Below are 19,273 nucleotides of genomic sequence, written 5' to 3' on the forward strand. Positions count from 1 at the left end.
AGGCCAATCTACCAAGAAGACATAGCAATCCTAAATGTGTATCTACCAAACATACCTCAAAATATGTGAAGCAAAAGCTAACAGAACTGAAGGAAAAAATGACAAATCCACAGGGGTGGAGACTTCAACACCCCTCTCGTGCTACTTGACAGAACAGCTACAGAAAGTCAGCAAGGATATAAAAGAAATTAACAACACCATCGATCAACAGGATCTATTGATAGAACACTTCACCCAACAACAGCAGAATGCACATTCTCTTCAAGTGCCCTTGGAATATATATGCCACAGTAGACCATATCCTAGGCCATAAAACACCCTCAACTAATTGAAAAGAATTGAAATCATACAAAATGTGTTCTCTGACCACTGGAATCAAGATTTTTAAAAACAGCAGAAAAATAAATGTTCCAAACATTTGGAAACTAAACAACACTCTTCCAAATAATCCATGGGTCAAAGAGGAAATCTTAAAGGAAATTAAAAAAAAAAAACATAGAAATAAATGAAAATAAAAATACACCATATCAAAATTTGTGAGACACAGCTAAAGCTTTGTTGAGAGGGAAATGTATAGCACAAATGCTGACATCAGAAAAGAGGAAAAGTCTCAAATGAATAATATAAGCTCTCAACTCAAAAACTTAGGGAAAAAAAGCAAAATAAATCCAAAACAAGGAGGAGGAAAGAAATAACAAAGAGCAGAAATCAATGATATTGAAAACAGGGGAAAAAAGAAAGAAAATCAATGAAAAGAAAGCTGTTTCTTTTCAAAAATCAATCAAATCTCTAGCAAGACTAATGAAGAAAAACAAAAGAGATAAAAGACATAATATCAGGGATTAAACAGGCACATCACTATGGATCTTGCAGATATCAAAAAGACAACTTTTCAGAAATACTATGAACAATTCTACAGAAATAAATTTGACAACTTAGATGAAATGGACAAATCCCTTAAAAAGTATAAACTACCACAATGCACCAAATCTGAAACAGACAATTTGGAGACCCTGTAATTATTAAGGAAATTGAATTTGTATGTTTAAAATTTCCCCTCCCCACCAAAATCTCCAAGCCCAGATGGTTCTAGAGAAGTCTACCAAACAGTTAGGGAAGAATTAACTTCAATCTACACAATTTCTTCCAGATAATATAAAAGGCGGGAACACTTCCCAATGTTACCCTGACACCAAAACCAGATAAAACAGTACACCACTGCCACCACCCCCAAACACATGAAAAAAAACAACCAACTACAAGACAAATAACCCTCATGAGTATAGATACAAAGATAGTTAACGATATATCAGCAAATAGAATTAAGCAACATATAAAAAGAATTATACACTGTGACTAAGTGGGGCTTATTCCAGGGATGCAAACCTGGTTCAATATTTGAAAATCAATTGATGTAATCCACTTTATTAACAGACTACAGAAAAATCACATGATCATATCAATTGATGAAGTGTAAGTGACAAAATTCAACATCTTGTCATGATAAAATCTCAGAAAACTAGGAATAGAAGGTAATTTCCTTAACTTCATAAACAGCATCTACAAAAAAAGCCTATAGCTAACATCATACTTAAGGGTGAAAAGACTGCATGCTTTGCCCCTACGATGAGGAACAAGAAAGAATACCCATTCTTACCACTGCTATTCAACATAGTACTGGAAGTTCTGGCCAGCACAAAAAGGCAAGAAAAGGGAATAAAAAAGAAACATACAAGAAAGAAAAAACAACTGCCTATTTTCATACTACATGATTTGTCTATGTAGAAAATTATAAGGAATCTACAAAAAAAAAACCCACGTAGAACTAATAAGTGAGTTAGAAGTTCACAAGGAACAAGATAAACATACAAAAATCAATTGTATTTCTGCATACCAGTGACAAGGCAGGAACACCAAAATTAAAAATACAATGTGATTTAAATCATGCAAAACAAATGAAGTACTCCAGTGTAAATCTAACAAAACCATACAGGACTTGTATACTGAAACTACAAAACACTAATGCAAAACTTCAAAGATCTAAGTAAATGGAGAGACATACCGTATTCACACATTGGAACACTCAACAGGGTGAAGATGCCAATTCTCCCAAATTGATATACAAGCTTAACACAGCTCCCATCAAAATCTCAGAAGACTTTTTGTAGATATAGACAAGATTATTCTAAAATCTATGTGAAAAGGCAAAGGAACTAGAATAGCTAAAACAATTTTAAAAAACAATAAAGTTGGAGGAGTCAGTGTATCCAATTTAAAGACTTACCACATAGTTACATAGCCAAGAATGTGCGGTATTGGCAGAGAGATGAACACATAGATCAATGGAAGCAAACAGAAAACCCCAAAATAGACTAACACAAATATGTCCATTTGATTTTGACCAAGGTGCAAAAGTAATTCAGTGTAGGAAGAATGGCCTTTTCAACAAATATTATTGGAGTAATTGGACACTCATAGGCACCCCTCCTCAAAAAAGCTTGGATAAAAATCTCATATATTAATGCATATGTGTGGAATCTAGAAAAATGGTACAGATGAACTGGTTTGCAAGGCAGACATAGAGACACAGATGTAGTGAACAAACGTGTGGACACCAAGGGGGGAAAGCAGGGCGGGGGGGATAAACTGGGAGATTGGGATTGACATACATACACTAATATGTATGAAATAGATAACTAATAAGAACCTGCTGTACAGCACAGGGAACTCTACTTCGCTGTATAGGAGAAACTAGCACAGCACTGTAAAATAACTATACCCAAATAAAAAAAATATTTTTTAATCTCATATCTTATAAAAAAATTAATACAAAATGGATAGTCAACTTAAATGTAATATTATAAAACTTTTAGAAAAAAATAGGAGAAATTCATCTTTGGGATTTCAGGCTAGGCAAAGAATTCTTAGAGTTGATGTCAAATGTATGATCCATAAAAGAAAAAATTGATAAATTGGATTTCATCAAAACTAAAAACATTTCCTTAGTGAAACACCCTGTTAAGAAGATGAAAAGATAAGCTACATATTGGGAGAAAATATAAAGCCACATATCCAATAAAAGGCTAGCAAAGAATATAGAAACAATTCTTAGAACTCACAGTAAAAAGAAAACCCCCAAACCCCAAACCTGAACCCCAAACAATCCAATTAGAAAATGAGCAGAAGACATGAAATGATATTTCCCAAAAGATGAGCTCTAGAGGGAAATTAGCCATGAAAAGACATTCAACATCATTAGTCATAAGAAAAATGTAAATTATAACTATAGTAAGATCACTACACCTATCAGAAGGGTTAAAAAAAAAAATAGTGACAATCCCAAATGCTGGTAAGGATGCAGAGAAACTGGATCACTTATACGTTGCTGATGGGAATGTAAAATGGTACAGTCATGCTGAAGAACATTTTAGCAGTTTCTTGAAAAATTAAGCATGCAAATATCATATGACCTAGCAATTTCATTCCTGAACATTTTTTTCTGAAATGAAAACTTATGATCACACAAAAACCTATACATATATGTTCACAGTAGCTTTATTTGTAATAGCCAAAAAGTAGAAACAACTCAGATATCCTTCAATGGTTATATCACCCATTGTGATATATCCATACTGTGGAATGCAATATGAACTATTCACACATGCAATAACTTGGATGAATCTCCAGAGAATTATACTGAGTGAAAAAGCCAATCTCCGAAGGTTACATACTGCATGACTCCATTTATATGACATTCTTGAAACAACATCATAGAAATGAAGGATAGATTAGTGGTTGCTAGGGGTTAAGGAGGGATGGGGCTGGAAGGGAGGTGGGTATGGCTATAAAGGGAACAGAGGGATCCTTGTGGGGATGGACATGTTCTGTATCTTGACTGTATCAATGTCAATGTCCTGGTTGTGATATTGTAAGATTTGCAAGATGTTACCATTCGGGGGGAAAATGGTACAGGCGAGTTTATTTCTTACAACTGCATGTGCAATTATCTCCAAATAAGTTTAATTTAATTTTTTTTTTAAAGTCAGGAGCCAAGAATTTCTTTCCTCTGGGTTCTAGCCACCTTTCCCACAAAGGCAGATTTAAAGAGCTATCATACTTCCAGAATATAGGGGAGAGGTGGTGAGTGGAGAAGGTCAGGAGATACAAAAAGCCCCCAAAACCTCTTAGCTGCTTTGTAACCAAATATCATAGTGCTGGTCATGAAATGGACGGTGAGGGCCAGAGAGATGGCGCCCAGCGAGAAATGAAAGAGGACAGGTGTCTGGAGTGTGTGCACACAGAGCATGTGGTATGTGGGGAGCCTGGGGGAGGCAAAAGAGCACCCCAGAGTCAATAAGGGTTAGGGCTCCACACAAGGCCTATAGGCCATTCAGTCTGAGGCCGTGGGCCACTGTCACTGACTGCAAGGGCAGTGCCCATCAACAGGTGTCCATTTTCAGTTCACCGGATTTTTCCGGAGAGGCTGTGGGCTTGGGTAAAACATCCCCAGAGTGTTTCCCCCAATCTAATAAGAGTTATCCCTTAGCGATCACCCTGTGTGCCAGGCACCAGGCCACCAGCTTTGCATCCCCTTGGTCCTATCCACGGGTGGGGTTGCTATTTCCGCATCCTGGCCTAGGAAGCCAGGCTCCAGGGGACAGCAGTGAGGCACAGGTCAAGCTCAGGCCTCTTGCCTGGATGCTCTCATCCATAAAAGCCTTCATGCTTCCACTGTGGGAGGGAGGGGTTGGCCCCAAGAAACAGCATTCAGCCTCAAGAGACCAGGAGGTATTTCTGGGCCAGTTAAATCAGACATGCTGTGATTGCTAATGTGCAATTGTTTTTCAAATCAGCAGACTTGCCTATCTCTGGATGACAATATTTAAAGAGCGAAATGCCCCATCCTGAGCGGTTCTTGTAAACCACGACCGAGGAGGCCTTCTGCAGACACAGCTACCTTCTGTCAGCTCCCTCCTTGAAAGCAGTGGCTCAGCTCTAATTGGCTGCTGGGGATAAATATTTACGGGACTGCGTAAATGGCGGCATATGCCTCCGGAGTCTGCTTGCAGGTTCTCCACGGCAGCACCCAGGCAAGCCAGCGGGCTGCGGTGGGTGAGTGGGGTGGAGGTGTCTCCAGCTGGCTATCCTTTTCCTACAAATTGACAAGCACTGTAGTCTTGCAGACTCAGGGCTGGATGTCTAATTAAATTTCCAGACCAGGATAACGGTGTTGGCTCCTCCTGGCTTCGGGAAGGCCATAGCTTCGCGTTGGGCGGGGTGGGAGGTACTGAGAGAATGTGCTGGGGAGACAGATGTTCCTTATTCAGTCCTGGCTCCACCGCCCACCACCTGTAAGGGTGGGGACTCCCTCAAACTGTGGGAGACAGCCTCCTCTACTCTGTGGGGATGAAACTCTCGCCTCATAGGCTATTATGAAGACTGATGGCAACAAGGGACAGAAAGCGCCCAGGACAGGGCTCAGCACCAAGGGGAACCTCCATGCACAGTAGCCGCTGATATCCGAATAAGTGGGTCCCAACCTGCGCTACACCTGAGGGTGCTTTAAGAGTACAAATCCCTTGGCCTCACTCCAGTCCCACTGGAAAATCACCAGCACCCAGGAATCTGGGTTTTCGGGGTTCTTTTTAGGAGCTCTCTAGATGATCCTGATACTGTCAGCTAGCCCCAGTCCCACCCACCTCAACCCACCTGGGTTTACCTCTAGTCCCACTTGACACAGGAAAGCCTCCTGGGCTCTGACATGCAGAGGGGTGAGGCCTCCAGACGCCCGCAGGACTCCTGATGGAGACCCTCATTTGGTTTTATCCTGTCCACTCTTGCCCCCACGATTCTGCTTATTCTGGTCTCCCCAGCAAGTTGGTAGGCCTCAGGGGCAGTAACGGTACCAGCAGGTCTTGTAGCCCTTGGCCTCCCCGGAGGGCACTCCATGTGGGCTGTGCCCCACTGGCAGTTACTGGACCTCCATGAGCTCCACCCTCTTGATGTCATGGCAGAGGGTCAGGGGCTGGGCAGCCTGCGGGTTCACAGAGGCAGCCATCCTGGTTGGGGGATCAAGGAACCATCTCTGGAAAGAGAGTGGGTTGATGAAATCAACTGCCCCTCTGGGTCTCAGCGGACCCTGTGAGAATTCAGGGGTGGATTTTGTCTGAGTTCAGGCTCCTTGGTCCAGGCCTCCATCAGGACGAGCGGAGCTCAGCATGGCTAAAGCCTCCTGCTGGACAGTGCCAGCCTGGGCCCAGTGCCCACGGACTGGGTCTCTGCCTGGGTCCCAGGAAGGGAGGTGGAGCCCTTGGGACTTCAGCTGAGATACCCCGGAAAGCTCAACCCATTTCACAGAATTAACTGTGGTTTTACTGTGAGCCAGAAAGACCCCCAAGCCTCACAACCACAGCCAGCAGCTGCTCCTGGAACCAGGAGAGAGGCTTCCCCGAGGTTAGGGTTTTGGGAGCATCATTTGCAACAATGACCACCATCCCCTGCTGTTCCAGTGTCCCCTGTGTGGACACAGCCCTCCCCCCTCCCCCTCTCCTCCTTCCTGGACTCTTCACGGTGACTGATTGGCTATTCCCTGTGTTGTTAACCTCTTCTGAAAGTGTTCTATTCACCTTCTGCCTCAACTGGAGGGTGGCCCCCCGAGGGCCCACCTCCCTGAACCCCCTCCTAAGAGACTGTTGTGTCCCCTCACACTCATCAGGGGGCCAGGTTGGTAGGGGGCTTCCCCTTCTCTGTTCCTGCTCCTAAATGACTCCTCCTCCCTTTCCCTTTGGAGCTGCAGCTGTTGGGCGTTCACCCCTCCCATCACACCCTCCTCCTTGCTGCTGGGCTCCACTGACTTCTTCACAGTGCCCGGCCATGATGACCTGGGCTCCTGGCTCAGCTTCTTCCTCCCCATCAGCACTCTGGCTGTCCTTCCGGTAGCTTGGACGTCCCCGTGTGTGTGACCTGGCTGGCATACTCCTCTCTCAGCCCCTTGACTTCTCACTTTTGACAGTCTAACCTCAGTACCCACTCCCACCATCACATCTGGGGATGTACCTCTACCAGGAGCCAACCCCCTCTGAAGCCTAGTTCAAGCATGCCGCACCCTGACTACACTCTTGACTCCTGCTTCACACTCTCTTACCTCCCACTGAAACATGTCTCACCTCTCTGACACCCCCAAAACTCTTGGGCCCCACTGTCTATTTCAATCCACCACCCACCCCTGTCTTTCACTTCCATCCTGTGATGGGCTGAACTATGTCCCCCCAAAATTCCCAAGTTGAAGTCCTAACCCCCTCTACCTCAGAATGGGACCGTATTTGGAGATGGGGATCTTTACAGAGGTAATTAAATTAAAATGAGGTCACCGGGGTGGGGCCCTAGTCCAACATGACTGGTGTCCTTATAAGAAGAGGAGATGAGAACACAGACATCCACACACACAGAGGGAAGACGATGTGAAGACACAGGGAGAAGATGGCCATCCATGAGCCAAGGAGAGAGGCCTCAGAAGAAACCAACTCTGTTGACATCTTGATCTTGGACTTCTAGCCTCCTGAAGTGGGGGAAGATAAATGGCTGTTGTCTAAGCCCCCCAGTGTGTCGTACGCTGTTATGGCAGCCTGAGCAGACTAACGAATCTCCTTACTCAGTTCAGATTCCAACATTATAGTCATTCCCCTGCCACACCTGCCCCCCACTCCCTCCGTTATGCTCACCAACCTTGGATGAACCCAGCAACCCACTTTCTCCTCTCCTGAACCTCAGGACCTGAGCACTATGGGGGGGGAATGCAAAACAATGCTAATTAATTTCTTCTAAAATGTATGACCCCAAGCCCTCAAATACAGCTCGACATAGTCCATGAATCTTAGCAAGTTTCCTGAGTAGGCTGTCTTTTCCACTTTGCAAGAGGCTATTCCATGTATTCTCTTCTGCCTCCAGGGTCCCACCCTCGCCTCTCTTGGTGCATAGCCGTGGCTCTGCGGATCTGAAGCCAGACGCCTCTAGTGAGGAACCTCCTCTTATTCCTGCCACCACAGCCACATCCCCATGGACCTCGGACCCAGCTCCTGTTTTCCCTGTACCAATCAAAGGCCTCTGATTCTCTGGGTTCCATTTCCTTTTGCCTTTGCAAGAATTCCACCCCTCTGTTTGTCTCCTCTCTCCTCATTAACAATTTCACTTCCTGGATTACTTCCATGCACTTGCCTCTCCTACTAAAAACACTGCCCTTGAGCCCCATCCTCTTCTCACCACTCCCATTTTCCTGCTCCTTCTAGTACCAAAGTGTCTGAAAAGAACCACCCACCCTTCAAGATACTACTCAGTGACCGTCTCATCAACAATTCCCTCCTGCTATTGGATGGCTTCCATCAGCATACAACAATTCACCCTTCCTAGCACTCTAGTCTGACTTTGGTGAAGGTCACGGATGACTTAGGGTTGCTAAGCCCAGGGTTTCCTCTCTGTCTTGCTCTTCCGTGAGCTCTCAGCAGCATCCCACGTGGTCAGCGGCTCTCTCCTTCCCTCTTGGATTTTCGTGACTCATCTCCTGGTTTCCTCTTGACTTCACAGGCTGCTCTTTTGCAATCCCCTTTGCATCTTTCTCTACCTGACCTCCAAGGCCCCATTCTTCTGTTTCCAGATGATCTCATCCAAGTCCGTGACTTTAAATATCACTTCTGTGCTGATGGCTCTCAAATTTATATCTCTGTACCGACCTCTCCCTTGAGCACCAGACACATAGATCCAACTTGACTCAAGGCGTCTCAGCCCAAACATACTTGGAAAGGACTTCTCCATTCTGTTGCCACTTCCCTCACCTGGTTCTCATCTCAGTGAATGGTACCACCATCTACTCAGTTGCTCACATCAAAAACCTAGGACACTTGCTCATTCCTCTTTTCCTTATTGTCACTTCTAGTTTGAAACATATCTAGACCCCATCTGTGTCTTTCCATCTTCACTCTCCACTCAAGCCCAAGCTGCCTTAATCTTTCATTTTTACACCAAAATTGTATCCAAGTGGTTTCCCTGTTTTCCTTCCATGGGAAGGGGCGCTCCAGAGAGGAGAGTTCTGTGAAAGATTGGCCTCCCGCTGTGCAGATGACACAGTCAGTGCTAACTGGATTAATTAGATTTCCAAAGGGAAGGCGTGTTTGCGCCCCCTCCTTTCTGCGGTGCTTCCTTTAGAAACAGCACTTCCATCCAGAAAGCCAGATCAAGTGCCATTAACAAATTAATTCCGATTAGCGCACCCAAGCACTCAAAGCCCAAGGCAGTCCCGGGCAGTTCTGCAGAGAGATGGCTTGGGCCTGGCCTGCTAATAAAGTGGGAACCGTACTGGAAGCAGAGGCGATTCTTTTGATGCCTGTCTCTTTCCCTGGAGGGGAGAAGAGTGGGATTTGATTACACCATGGTCTGCTGAGGGAATCAACTCACTTTCAAATCATAAGTTATTAATTCCCCCACTTGGCAGTGAGTTCGGTGAGAACAGGGTCAACTCTTACACCTCCCTGTGACCCATGCAGCCTCCGATCTAAGACCAAACACTTTAAAGTGCCCAAGAATCGAATGAAAGAAAAATTCATTGGTAAGTGGGAAATAAGTCTGGGGCCCAGTATCCTTAGTAGTCCTTCATTCTTTTTGTTTTTGTTTTTGTTATTTTGCGGTACGCGGGCCTCTCACTACTGTGGCCTCTCCCGTTGCGGAGCACAGGCTCCGGATGCGCAGGCGCAACGGCCATGGCTCACGGGCCCAGCCGCTCCGCGGCATGTGGGATCCTCCCGGAGAGGGGCACAAACCCATGTCCCCTGCATCGGCAGGCGACTCTCAACCACTGCGCCACCATGGAAGCCCAGTCCTTCATTCTTTTATTTAACAAATATAACTGGGGACCAGCTGTGTTTGGGACAGCAGATTCAGCAGTTAAACCAGGTAAGGCCCCTGTTCTCCTGGACCTTATAGACTTGGGGGGTGGGGCAGGACAGATAATCAGCACGAATCAAACAAATGAAAAGCTGACTTCAGAGGGTGAGAAATGCAATCAAGATGAGAAAACAGGACAAGGGGACAGAGTGAGCTGGGGAGAGCTGGGGGATACTCAAGGAGGAGCTAGGGTGGGGCACCTGAGCTGAGTTTGGGATGGTGCAAGGAGCCAGCCAGCCCTGGGGGAAGAACTTTCTAGGGAGAGGGAGGTGCCTGTGGCCATACATCCAAGCCCCACCACTTTCTCATTCTCTCAGTACATTTAGCATGGCCACCTTTGCCAGCCAGACTGCTCTCCTCATGGTACTGGCAGGTCAGACATGGCCCTGCTGGGCGGTCGACTTTGCCTGCAGTTGGTGTACTTGCCTGGACACTGTCCCTTCCTCCTGCCCCTCTCACTCATGTCAAGGGCTTTGCTCAATTCCCACCTCTTCCTACAAAGTCCTTCAAAAGCCTCCCAATTAGAAGGGCTCCCTCCCCTCTCTGAGGTCCTGGAGCATTTACTGGGCACCTGCTGGCTCTACTGCCTTACATGGGTAGACACTGCGTTACTATGTACTTATATCTGCTCCCTCATCTGTCATCCCTTCCCCGATTCCTCTCGAAGGGGCTGCTCAGGGCCAGGGGTTCATCCTTTCTGTCCCTTGCACTCCCTAGGCCTATCCCAGGTCCTCAGCTTACAGACACTCAGGGAGTCCGAATGGTCACCTGGCCGCATCAAAACCTGAGGGGCAGACAGAGGCTCACAGAAGCGTCACCCCTCATCTGGGACTCTCTAACGTAGACAAGAAAGGAAGGCTCTCCATCCGGTTTCTGGGAATAGGGCTCGCTTTGGGTTTGAAAAGTCGTTTCCAGAAGGATGATCTGAAAATTTTAAGGCTCTTCCTGGATTTCTGATGGGAACGCTCAGAAACTTTCATAAGAGCAGCAGCCTGAAGGATAAGGTCAGCTTGAAGGTGAAGAGTTCCGGGACCGTGAAATCACAGGAAGGAGGCAGCCAACCACCCTCCCAGAGGTGGGCTCCATCCCAGATCCCCACCTGACAGCTCTCCCAGTGACTCAGACTCTTGAAATGAGTACCATCCCTGCCCACCAGTAAAACACAACTGCTTCATTGCAGCTGGCCTTCATCCAGCTCATAACCTTCCCTCCCTCAATATTCCTGGACATCCTCAGATTCCAGGGCTAGTCAGCCTCACCCAGAAAGCTAGCACGCTGTCAGATGAATCACAAGGGCACAAAATGTGCCTTCAGTTTCAAGGCACCTCGGCTGGCAGTAGGACATGCCATCGGTCCTGGGCTGGAGGGAGGCCTGAGCTCCCCGTGCTATGGTAAATGAGGATGAGGCATGGCGCCCGACCCTGGAGGGAGGGGAGCCGATGGGTGTGAGGATGAGATGAGCGTGGAGACGCACTGGGCACTGCTGCTAACCTTTCACGAGGACCGTCCTGGCCTCAGCCCACTCGCTCCTCCCGTCTGACGTCAGCAGGCCGATTGGAGGTAAGCGTTCATCCTCGTTGGAAGCCATTCTGACTATCTTTCTCAACTGAGTGAACAGATCCCCCTCACTGAGACGGCGGAAATTAATCACAACATCCAAGACAAAGAACTGTGGGGGAAACAGGTCAAAGACGTCACTCAGGGCGGTCAGCCCAAGGCGTCGGGCCCTCCCTGAGCCTCCGCGTGGGGGCAGGGCGGGGATGCTCGGGCCCCTGGTTCCCAAGGTATGTGATGGTTCTGAAGAGTCATAATGTGGGGACCAGCCCAACACTGCTGACTGTGCTGGACTCCAAACTGCCCCAAATCAAAGAAGGTCAGATTAAACTTACTGAAGAAAGCTTGTTTCTGTAGTTCCTAGATTACATAAAACCATTATGTTTGTGGGGAATTGAGTAGAAACGGATACAACTGCTGTTGGAGGGCTGTGTCAATCAAAACTGAAAATGTGCATGCCCTATAATCCAGCAGTTGTTCTTATAAATACATACTCTAGCCTAAGGCTTAGAGAAACGTATACTCTTGTGCCCGGAAAGACATATAAAGGAATGTGCATATCAGCCTGTTTGCAACAGGAAAGCGGTACAGAGAGCCCAAATGTCCTCCAGCAGGGGAATGGTTAAGTAAATTGTGGTGTACTCATCCAGTGCATGACTATCCAGCAGTTAAAGGGAACGAACTAGCTCTAGGTACAGCTACGGGGATAGATCTCAAACACACTGGTGAGTGGAGAAAAAAGCAAGTCAGCGAATAATATGCAGAGGAAGGTTAAAATGGAGACACAACACACAAAATGCTCTACGCGTACGTGTACACAGATACATGTGCACCTGCGTGTGCTCTGTGTGTAAGTCTTGTGAGCTGTGGTTCAGCAGTTTTGAAGCTAGAGCCTCGGGCATTGTAAAGGGTTTTATTCCCAGCCCCAGGTCAAGAACGCTTGTTAGCTGGTTGACGTGAGTGCCTGGTCCCACACGCTGGACAGCATACAGGTGGCCTGGCTCAGGGTGGGAGCCTGAGAGCGTTTCTGGAAGGGGTGGACGCTAGGGTGCGTGGGCGCTGGGAAATTCTGGGTTTGACTTTTGAACGAAGATGGAGAAAGGTCCTCGTTTTGTGGCCGGCCAGGCGTCAGGTGGGCTTCGAACCTGGGAACGGCCATCCTCCGATGGCAGACTTTAGGGCTCCCGGCTTAGACTGAAAATGTCAGATAAGCCCAAGAAGAAAACACTGTAGAACATACCAGGGGAGTCCCCAGGGTGGGTGTCACACTTGGGTTTTGACAGAAAACAAAACAGCTTTTAGTCAGATGGAATATTTATGTGGAGCCTCAATATATAGAATATACTGTCTGTTGTCAGAAGTCCTCGTGCTCGCCCTGTCCCCTGGGCCCCCATGGACTCTTTTTTGTTCCCTGGAACCCAGTCTGAGGACCTTGTGGGCTTGTGACACTGGCAGACCTAGGAGGACTTCTCACCCTTGGACAAGCCACTTAACCTAAGTCTCGTTTCCTCATCTGTCAAATGGAGATTCCAAGGTCCCCTCTGCAGGGCCATCATAGTATCAGATGGGATGAACGGAAGTGCCAAGCCTATGGTCTGGACATGGAAGTCCTGACAGTCAGTCTGTAAGCTGTCTGTCTGTCTGTATGTGGTCTCCAGGAAGGCCACAGCCTGGGTGACTGCATGTGGAAGGGCTAAGGACATGCTGGGTCTCATTAACGACTCTCAGTCCGTCCAGGCGGTTCTTTGAACCTGACCTGGCTGGTCAGGACTGAAATGGGAACCCACTGAAGGCATTCTCAATTGATGACTCTCCTCGTTCTTAAAATCCAACCAGCGGAGAGAAATGGGACTGACCAGGACTCAAGACACCCCACTTTGGGGCCACCCTGCCCCAGCTCACCGTGTGACTCCGGGAGGGGGTGGAACACCCTTGGAGAAGCAGGAATGGATGAACACACGTGCACCCCTCCCCAAGCCTGAGAGGCTGCAGCAGCAAGGGGCCGCCTACCTGGTCGCAGCAGGCCACGATGACGTGCTCAGGCTCTGGCATGACACTGCTCTTCTGGGCCACCAGCGTGTCCTGGGTGTGGCCAGGGAGCCGGTAGGAGGAGAAGAGCCCGTAGTACTGCTTCATACAGAGCTGCTGCCCTGACAGCTGGCCCTTGGCACAGTCAGTGGGGATGGAGTGGCTGGAGGGGAGGGAGGGGAGGGAGGCAGGGAATCAGAGTTGATTCTACTCTAACCTGATTAGGCAAAGTGGAGCAGAAACACCAGAACTGCATGACGATGGCTGTCAAAGAGCTCGATTTGCCACTTTCTAAAGCAGTGGAGTGCCCCGTGGAGCCCCTCGGGGTGTTCTCCGGCCTCCATTAGTCTGCCTTGCCCCGGCCTCATGCTGCATATGCACAGGTGCGGATCTGGCCATCTCAGCCCTCTGGGCCTTTGCTTCTGCTGCTCTGCTTGGCACACTTTCACCCTCACTCCTGCTCTCAACTAATGTATTTAGAAAACTTCCTCTACTCTTTTTTTTTTTTTTTTTTTTTGCGGTACACGGGCCTCTCACTGTTGTGGCCTCTCCCGTTGCGGAGCACAGGCTCCGGACGCGCAGGCTCAGTGGCCATGGCTCACGGGCCCAGCCGCTCCGCGGCATGTGGGATCTTCCCGGACCGGGGCACGAACCCGCGTCCCCTGCATCGGCAGGCGGACTCTCAACCGCTGCGCCACCTGGGAAGCCCCCCTCTACTCTTTTTAGAGCCTACTCCTTCATCACCTCTTCTAGAAACCTCCTCTGAGTTCAAGGTGGAAAGTTCTCTTTCTCCTGTGGTCTCAGCGTGTCTCGTGTACTTTCTTCCCTCCTTTTTTCTCCTCCTCCTTCCCTCTCACTTTCTCTCTTGCCCTGTCTTCCCTCCTTCTGTCTCCTCCTCCTCTCCCCCTTCTGCCTTCCCTTCCTTTTCCTCTTCCTCTTCCTCCTTTTTCTTCTCTCTCTTTCTGTCTCTTTCTCTCCTCCCTCCTTCCCTTCCTTCCTTCTTTCCTTTCTTCCTTCCCTCCTTCCTCCTTCCTTCCTTCCACCCCTTCAGCCAACAAATGTGACTGAGCACTCGCCGGGGCCAGGCACCAGCATCTGGGCATATAGCTGCAAACAAGACCTGAGTTTCCTGTTCTAATGGGGCGCAGGTCTGGGGTACGTAGTGGGGCAAAGACAGCAAGCAGGTAGTGAGACAGGGTGATGAGACAGTGACTGCTGGGGCAGAAGGAGCGACCAGGGACAGCCTCACTGTGGACCAGACCTGTGAGCTGAGCCCTGAGGGTAAGAAGCAGGCAGGAGGTGTGCTGGGTGGAGTGTCCCACGGCCCTGCTGCTCCGACTGTGGGTGTCGAACTGAACTGTAACAACCAGCTCACGACAGGGTGAGTGTGGGACTCCAGAAGCTTTCAGAAACTTGTAACAGGCTGACAGAGGACGTTTGTGTGTGTTGAATCTAACGATAAAACAAATGGTGTCGTATTTTGTACCTTTGGGCCATTTTTCTGCTAATTCATTTCTGCGGTGTTTTACAAACACTTTACTAAATTAAAAGAATATATTGGTCCTTCACCATAGATCATTTGAGGAACACTCGTCCAAGGTGAAAGGAAGCCAGTGCATTGAAACTGAGTAAAGAGGTGGGGAGACTTGTGAGTCTCCTTGGCAGTGGAAAGGTGGTACCGTTTCATTCTTGGGGCAGTGAAAGCCCCAGAAGGTGAGAGCTTTCAGGGGCAGGATTTGATCTGTTTTGCTTCTGTAATGGCCCTGGTTCTGTGTGGAGAATGGGTGGAAGTGGGTCAAAGGAAGAACCAGGAAGGAGGCTGTGGGCTGCTGGGAAGGTGATGGGCCTGGGGAGGGTGGTGGGAGGAGGGGAAGGGAGGCATGGGAATGGGTTCTGGAGGGAGAGTGATGCACCTGCACTTGGACTAGATGAGCAGGCGAGGGAGAAAGACACCTCAGGTGATTTCTAGGGTCCTGGATTCACCACTAGGGGTGTGTGGTGCATTTACTGAGATGGCAGGACAAGGTAAGGGTCCAGCTGGGGTGTGGGGAGGGACCCCAAGGGCCCACTGGGGATGACTCAGCTTGCAATGACCGGGAGGTGCCCTGGTGGGGATGTCAGGGGGTCAGATATTGGAGTGTGGGGCTCATGGGGACCGACACAGCTGTATTCTGTGCTGTTGAGGTGTCTGTCTTGCCAAACGGTCTGAGAACATTTCGAAGACAGGAATGGGGCCTTATTTCCCTTCACCTTCCCAACATCAATTTGCAAAGTGAGCAAATGAATAAATGAGTAAATGGAGCGTCTAAAACAGGCGCTTGGGCAATGGCATAAATTTCCAGCCTTATGACATTTACGGTGATCAGATGTGGGAATCTTCACTTGGATATGTACAGGTATGCATGTCTGTGTGAGTGTGCCCACATGCATGCGCACAAGCGCACGCACACACACGTGGGAGTCTGGGGTCTAGACTGTCAGCGATGGAAGGGTACAAGGTCGTGGGTGGTGCCCTTCCTCCTCTGCTGTCCAGCTGGACAAGGTAAGGGATGAAGCTCTCTGAAATCAGAGAGTTGAGTGTCAGTAGCACTGAGTTCTGGGGGATGGCAGAGCTCTCCCAGCGAGGAAGAGAGACACCAAAAAAACACCACGAGTAACAGTAGCAGGAAGGTCTGGTGACCCAGCGAGGGAATGGTACGGAGAGGAGTGAGCAGACAGAAGTCTAGGAGCGTTTGGTTCAGAAATGCATGAAGAGCCTGCTGTGTGCCTAACTTAGGGCTGAAAGCTTTGAAGGCATCATCTCATAGGACAGTTGCAGCAGCCCCAAGAGGCTGCTACTATTATTATTTCCATTTGACAGACAGGGGTATATAGCTAGGAGTGATTACTCACCCAAGATCGACACGTCCTGTGTTGTGGGTGTCAGAATTCAGACTCAGGTCTGCTGACCCCAAGGCCCAAGCCCTGAGCTACTCTGCACTTTGGGTCTGGGGGCCTGCCCCCTCCTCTCCAGAGGAAACAGCCCTACCCTGGAGGGGCTGTAGGTCTAAGCCTCTCCCACAATTCTGGGTAAGACTCAGTTGGATCAAGTTAAAGAGAAAGTGAAGTTTGCCCCTGTGCCTTCCTCACTCTGCCACCTCCTGGTTGTGTGACCACGGACAAGACCCTTAACCTCTCTGAGCCTCAGCTTCCCCGTCTGTGCAACGGACATTGCTTTGGACCCTTCTTTCTTTCCAGCATCTGATGCCCTTATATTTCCTGCCTCTGGGGACTCTGAGACCCTCTCATGGGGTCCCCCACGCCCTCTCACTCCCTCTGCTGCTCCTGGGCACCTGGTGCTTGGCTGGAAAAGGGACTTTCCTCCTAAAATCAGTGATGATCCACTGTGCTTATGCAGCTCTCTCCATCTGTCAGGACACCTTTGGGTCCACTGAGTCAGCTCACCCATTTCTCAAGTTTGATAGGGTTGAGGAAACAGGCTCAGAGTGGGGAGCCCATTCCTTTCACGTAGTGAGTAACAAGGCTGAACTCACCATCACCGCGCTCCAACAACTTTTCCTTCCCCACCTTTTGATATGCTCTCTATATTCCTGACACGCTGAATCATGGCATGTGTATATATAAGACGTATGGAGGGAGGGGGGCATTTTAAAGAGATCAAGGAGGGATCGTGCTTACCCCGGGCACAGTAACCATGAATGGCTAGGCCAGCTGGGGTAAAGGTCATTCTGATGCTCAGGAAGTTCAAGGGGGCTGTTTGCTCTGTGATGGGAGCCCAGAACACAGAGCTGGAAAAAGGCAAGTTCTCTGCCCTCTGGGAGCTCCTTGGCTAGTGTGGTAGGGAGACAGATGGGTCAACAGACTGTGCCAGAACAGGGTACTACCCTTCTCAGGCTGGGCTCTGTCCTACCTGTCCAGCAGGGCCTTGTAGCTGAGCACACCGGAGATGAGGTTGGCTGCAAACCTGCAGAGAGAGATGAGGCCTTAGTATTTCCTCTCCAGGGCCCAGGCTCCCTCCCTCGCTCCATCCTTCAGCTCCCTCCCTCCCTCCATCCTTCAGCTCCCTTCCTCCCTCCCTCCCTTCTTCCTTCATTCCTTCTTACTTCTCTCTCCACCTCCCTCTGCCCCTCCCTCCCACCTCCACTCAGTCTCTCCCAAACTCATGGACCACCCACCAGATGTCTGGCCTTGATGGTACACTAATCAGGTGGGGTTCCTGCTGCCCCGCCCCTACCCCCATGCTGTTGGTCCTTCACAAACCTTTGGATTAAAAATGGTCCTGAGAAGAGAACTGGGGGGGAGGAGAGGAAACTGGAAGGTGACTGAAGAGGAGGAGGAGGAGGGAGAGGAAGCCAGGAGAGGCCACAGAGCAGGCAAGAGGGGGTTGGACGGTGAGGGATGGGGTTCTTCCAGGTGAAGGCCTGTGCTGGGGCTGGACTGGGCCAAAACCCTGGGGTTCTGGGAAATCCAATCTCCTGGGGAAAGTCAGTCATTTGGTCCCCTTAATGCTAATGAAAAGGAAAGTGGGTGCTGGCGTGGGGAAAAAAGGCACCAGACAACCTTACCACGGGCCCCTGTCATCTTTTTTTTTTTTAATCTTTATTAGAGTATAATTGCTTTACAATGGTGTGTTAGTTTCTGCTTTATAACAAAGTGAATCAGTTATACATATACATATGTTCCCATATCTCTTCCCTCTTACGTCTCCCTCCCTCCCACCGTCCCTATCCCACCCCTCTAGGTGGACACAAAGCACCGAGCTGATCTCCCTGTGCTATGCAGCTACTTCCCACTAGCTATCTATTTTACGTTTGGTAGTGTATATATGTCCATGCCACTCTCTCACTTTGTCACAGCTCACCCTTCCCCCTCTCCATATCCTCAAGTCCATTCTCCAGTAGGTCTGTGTCTTTATTCCTGTCTTACCCCTAGGTTCTTCATGACTTTTTTTTCCCTTAAATCCCATATATATGTGTTAGCATACGGTATTTGTCTTTCTCATTCTAACTTCACTCTGTATGACAGACTCTAGGTCTATCCACCTCATTACAAATAGCTCAATTTTGTTTCTTTTTACGGCTGAGTAATATTCCATTGTATATATGTGCCACATCTTCTTTATCCATTCATCTGATGATGGACACTTAGGTTGTTTCCATGTCCTGGCTATTGTAAATAGAGCTGCAATGAACATCTTGGTACATGACTCTTTTTGAATGATGGTTTTCTCAGGGTATATGCCCAGTAGTGGGATTGCTGGGTCGTATGGTAGTTCTATTTGTAGTTTTTTAAGGGAACCCTCTTGCACTGCTGGTGGGAATGTGAATTGGTGCAGCCACTATGGAGAACAGTATGGAGGTTCCTTAAAGGACTCTGTCATCTTAACGGCCCATGGATGATGAGCCTGGCTTAATTGCATCAGGAGGAAAACGCCCCCTTCGATGCAATTTTGAGAACTGTTTCCGGAAGCTGTTCATCCATCCACACACTTCCTTCTGCCCAGGGAAGGCCTGGCTGCAGGGAAAGGGGGAAGACGGCCCCCGGCCAGCAGGTTGGCCGAGCTGGTCTTGGTGAAGAAGGAGGGGGGCAGGGGTCTTCCAGCATAGTTGAGCCCTGCTCAGAGGCCAAGGTGGGCCCTGCCTCTTGTTTTTTTTTTCCTCCCTCTGAACTGTCCCCATGCTGTGCCACTTTTGGGTCTTGAGGCCAGAGACCTGGGTTTGGCTCTGAGAGACTCTGGCAGAGAGACCCTTCCTCCCGA

General features: G+C 48.7%; 1 protein-coding gene across 1 annotated transcript in view; it reads right to left on the reverse strand.

The window, feature by feature from the left end:
• Positions 1-19,273, reverse strand: part of CHAT (choline O-acetyltransferase) — a 47,871-nt gene that overhangs the window by 24,065 nt on the left and 4,533 nt on the right. The window contains exons 4-6 of the mRNA XM_030847645.2: positions 17,426-17,479; positions 13,498-13,678; positions 11,425-11,602 (exon numbers count right to left, since the gene is read on the reverse strand). Coding sequence (XP_030703505.1) covers positions 11,425-11,602; positions 13,498-13,678; positions 17,426-17,479 — 413 coding nt within the window. The remainder of the gene's footprint in view (positions 1-11,424; positions 11,603-13,497; positions 13,679-17,425; positions 17,480-19,273) is intronic.

This window comes from Globicephala melas, chromosome 16, assembly GCF_963455315.2.
Source record: "Globicephala melas chromosome 16, mGloMel1.2, whole genome shotgun sequence".
In the NCBI taxonomy this organism is placed as follows: Eukaryota; Metazoa; Chordata; class Mammalia; order Artiodactyla; family Delphinidae; genus Globicephala; species Globicephala melas.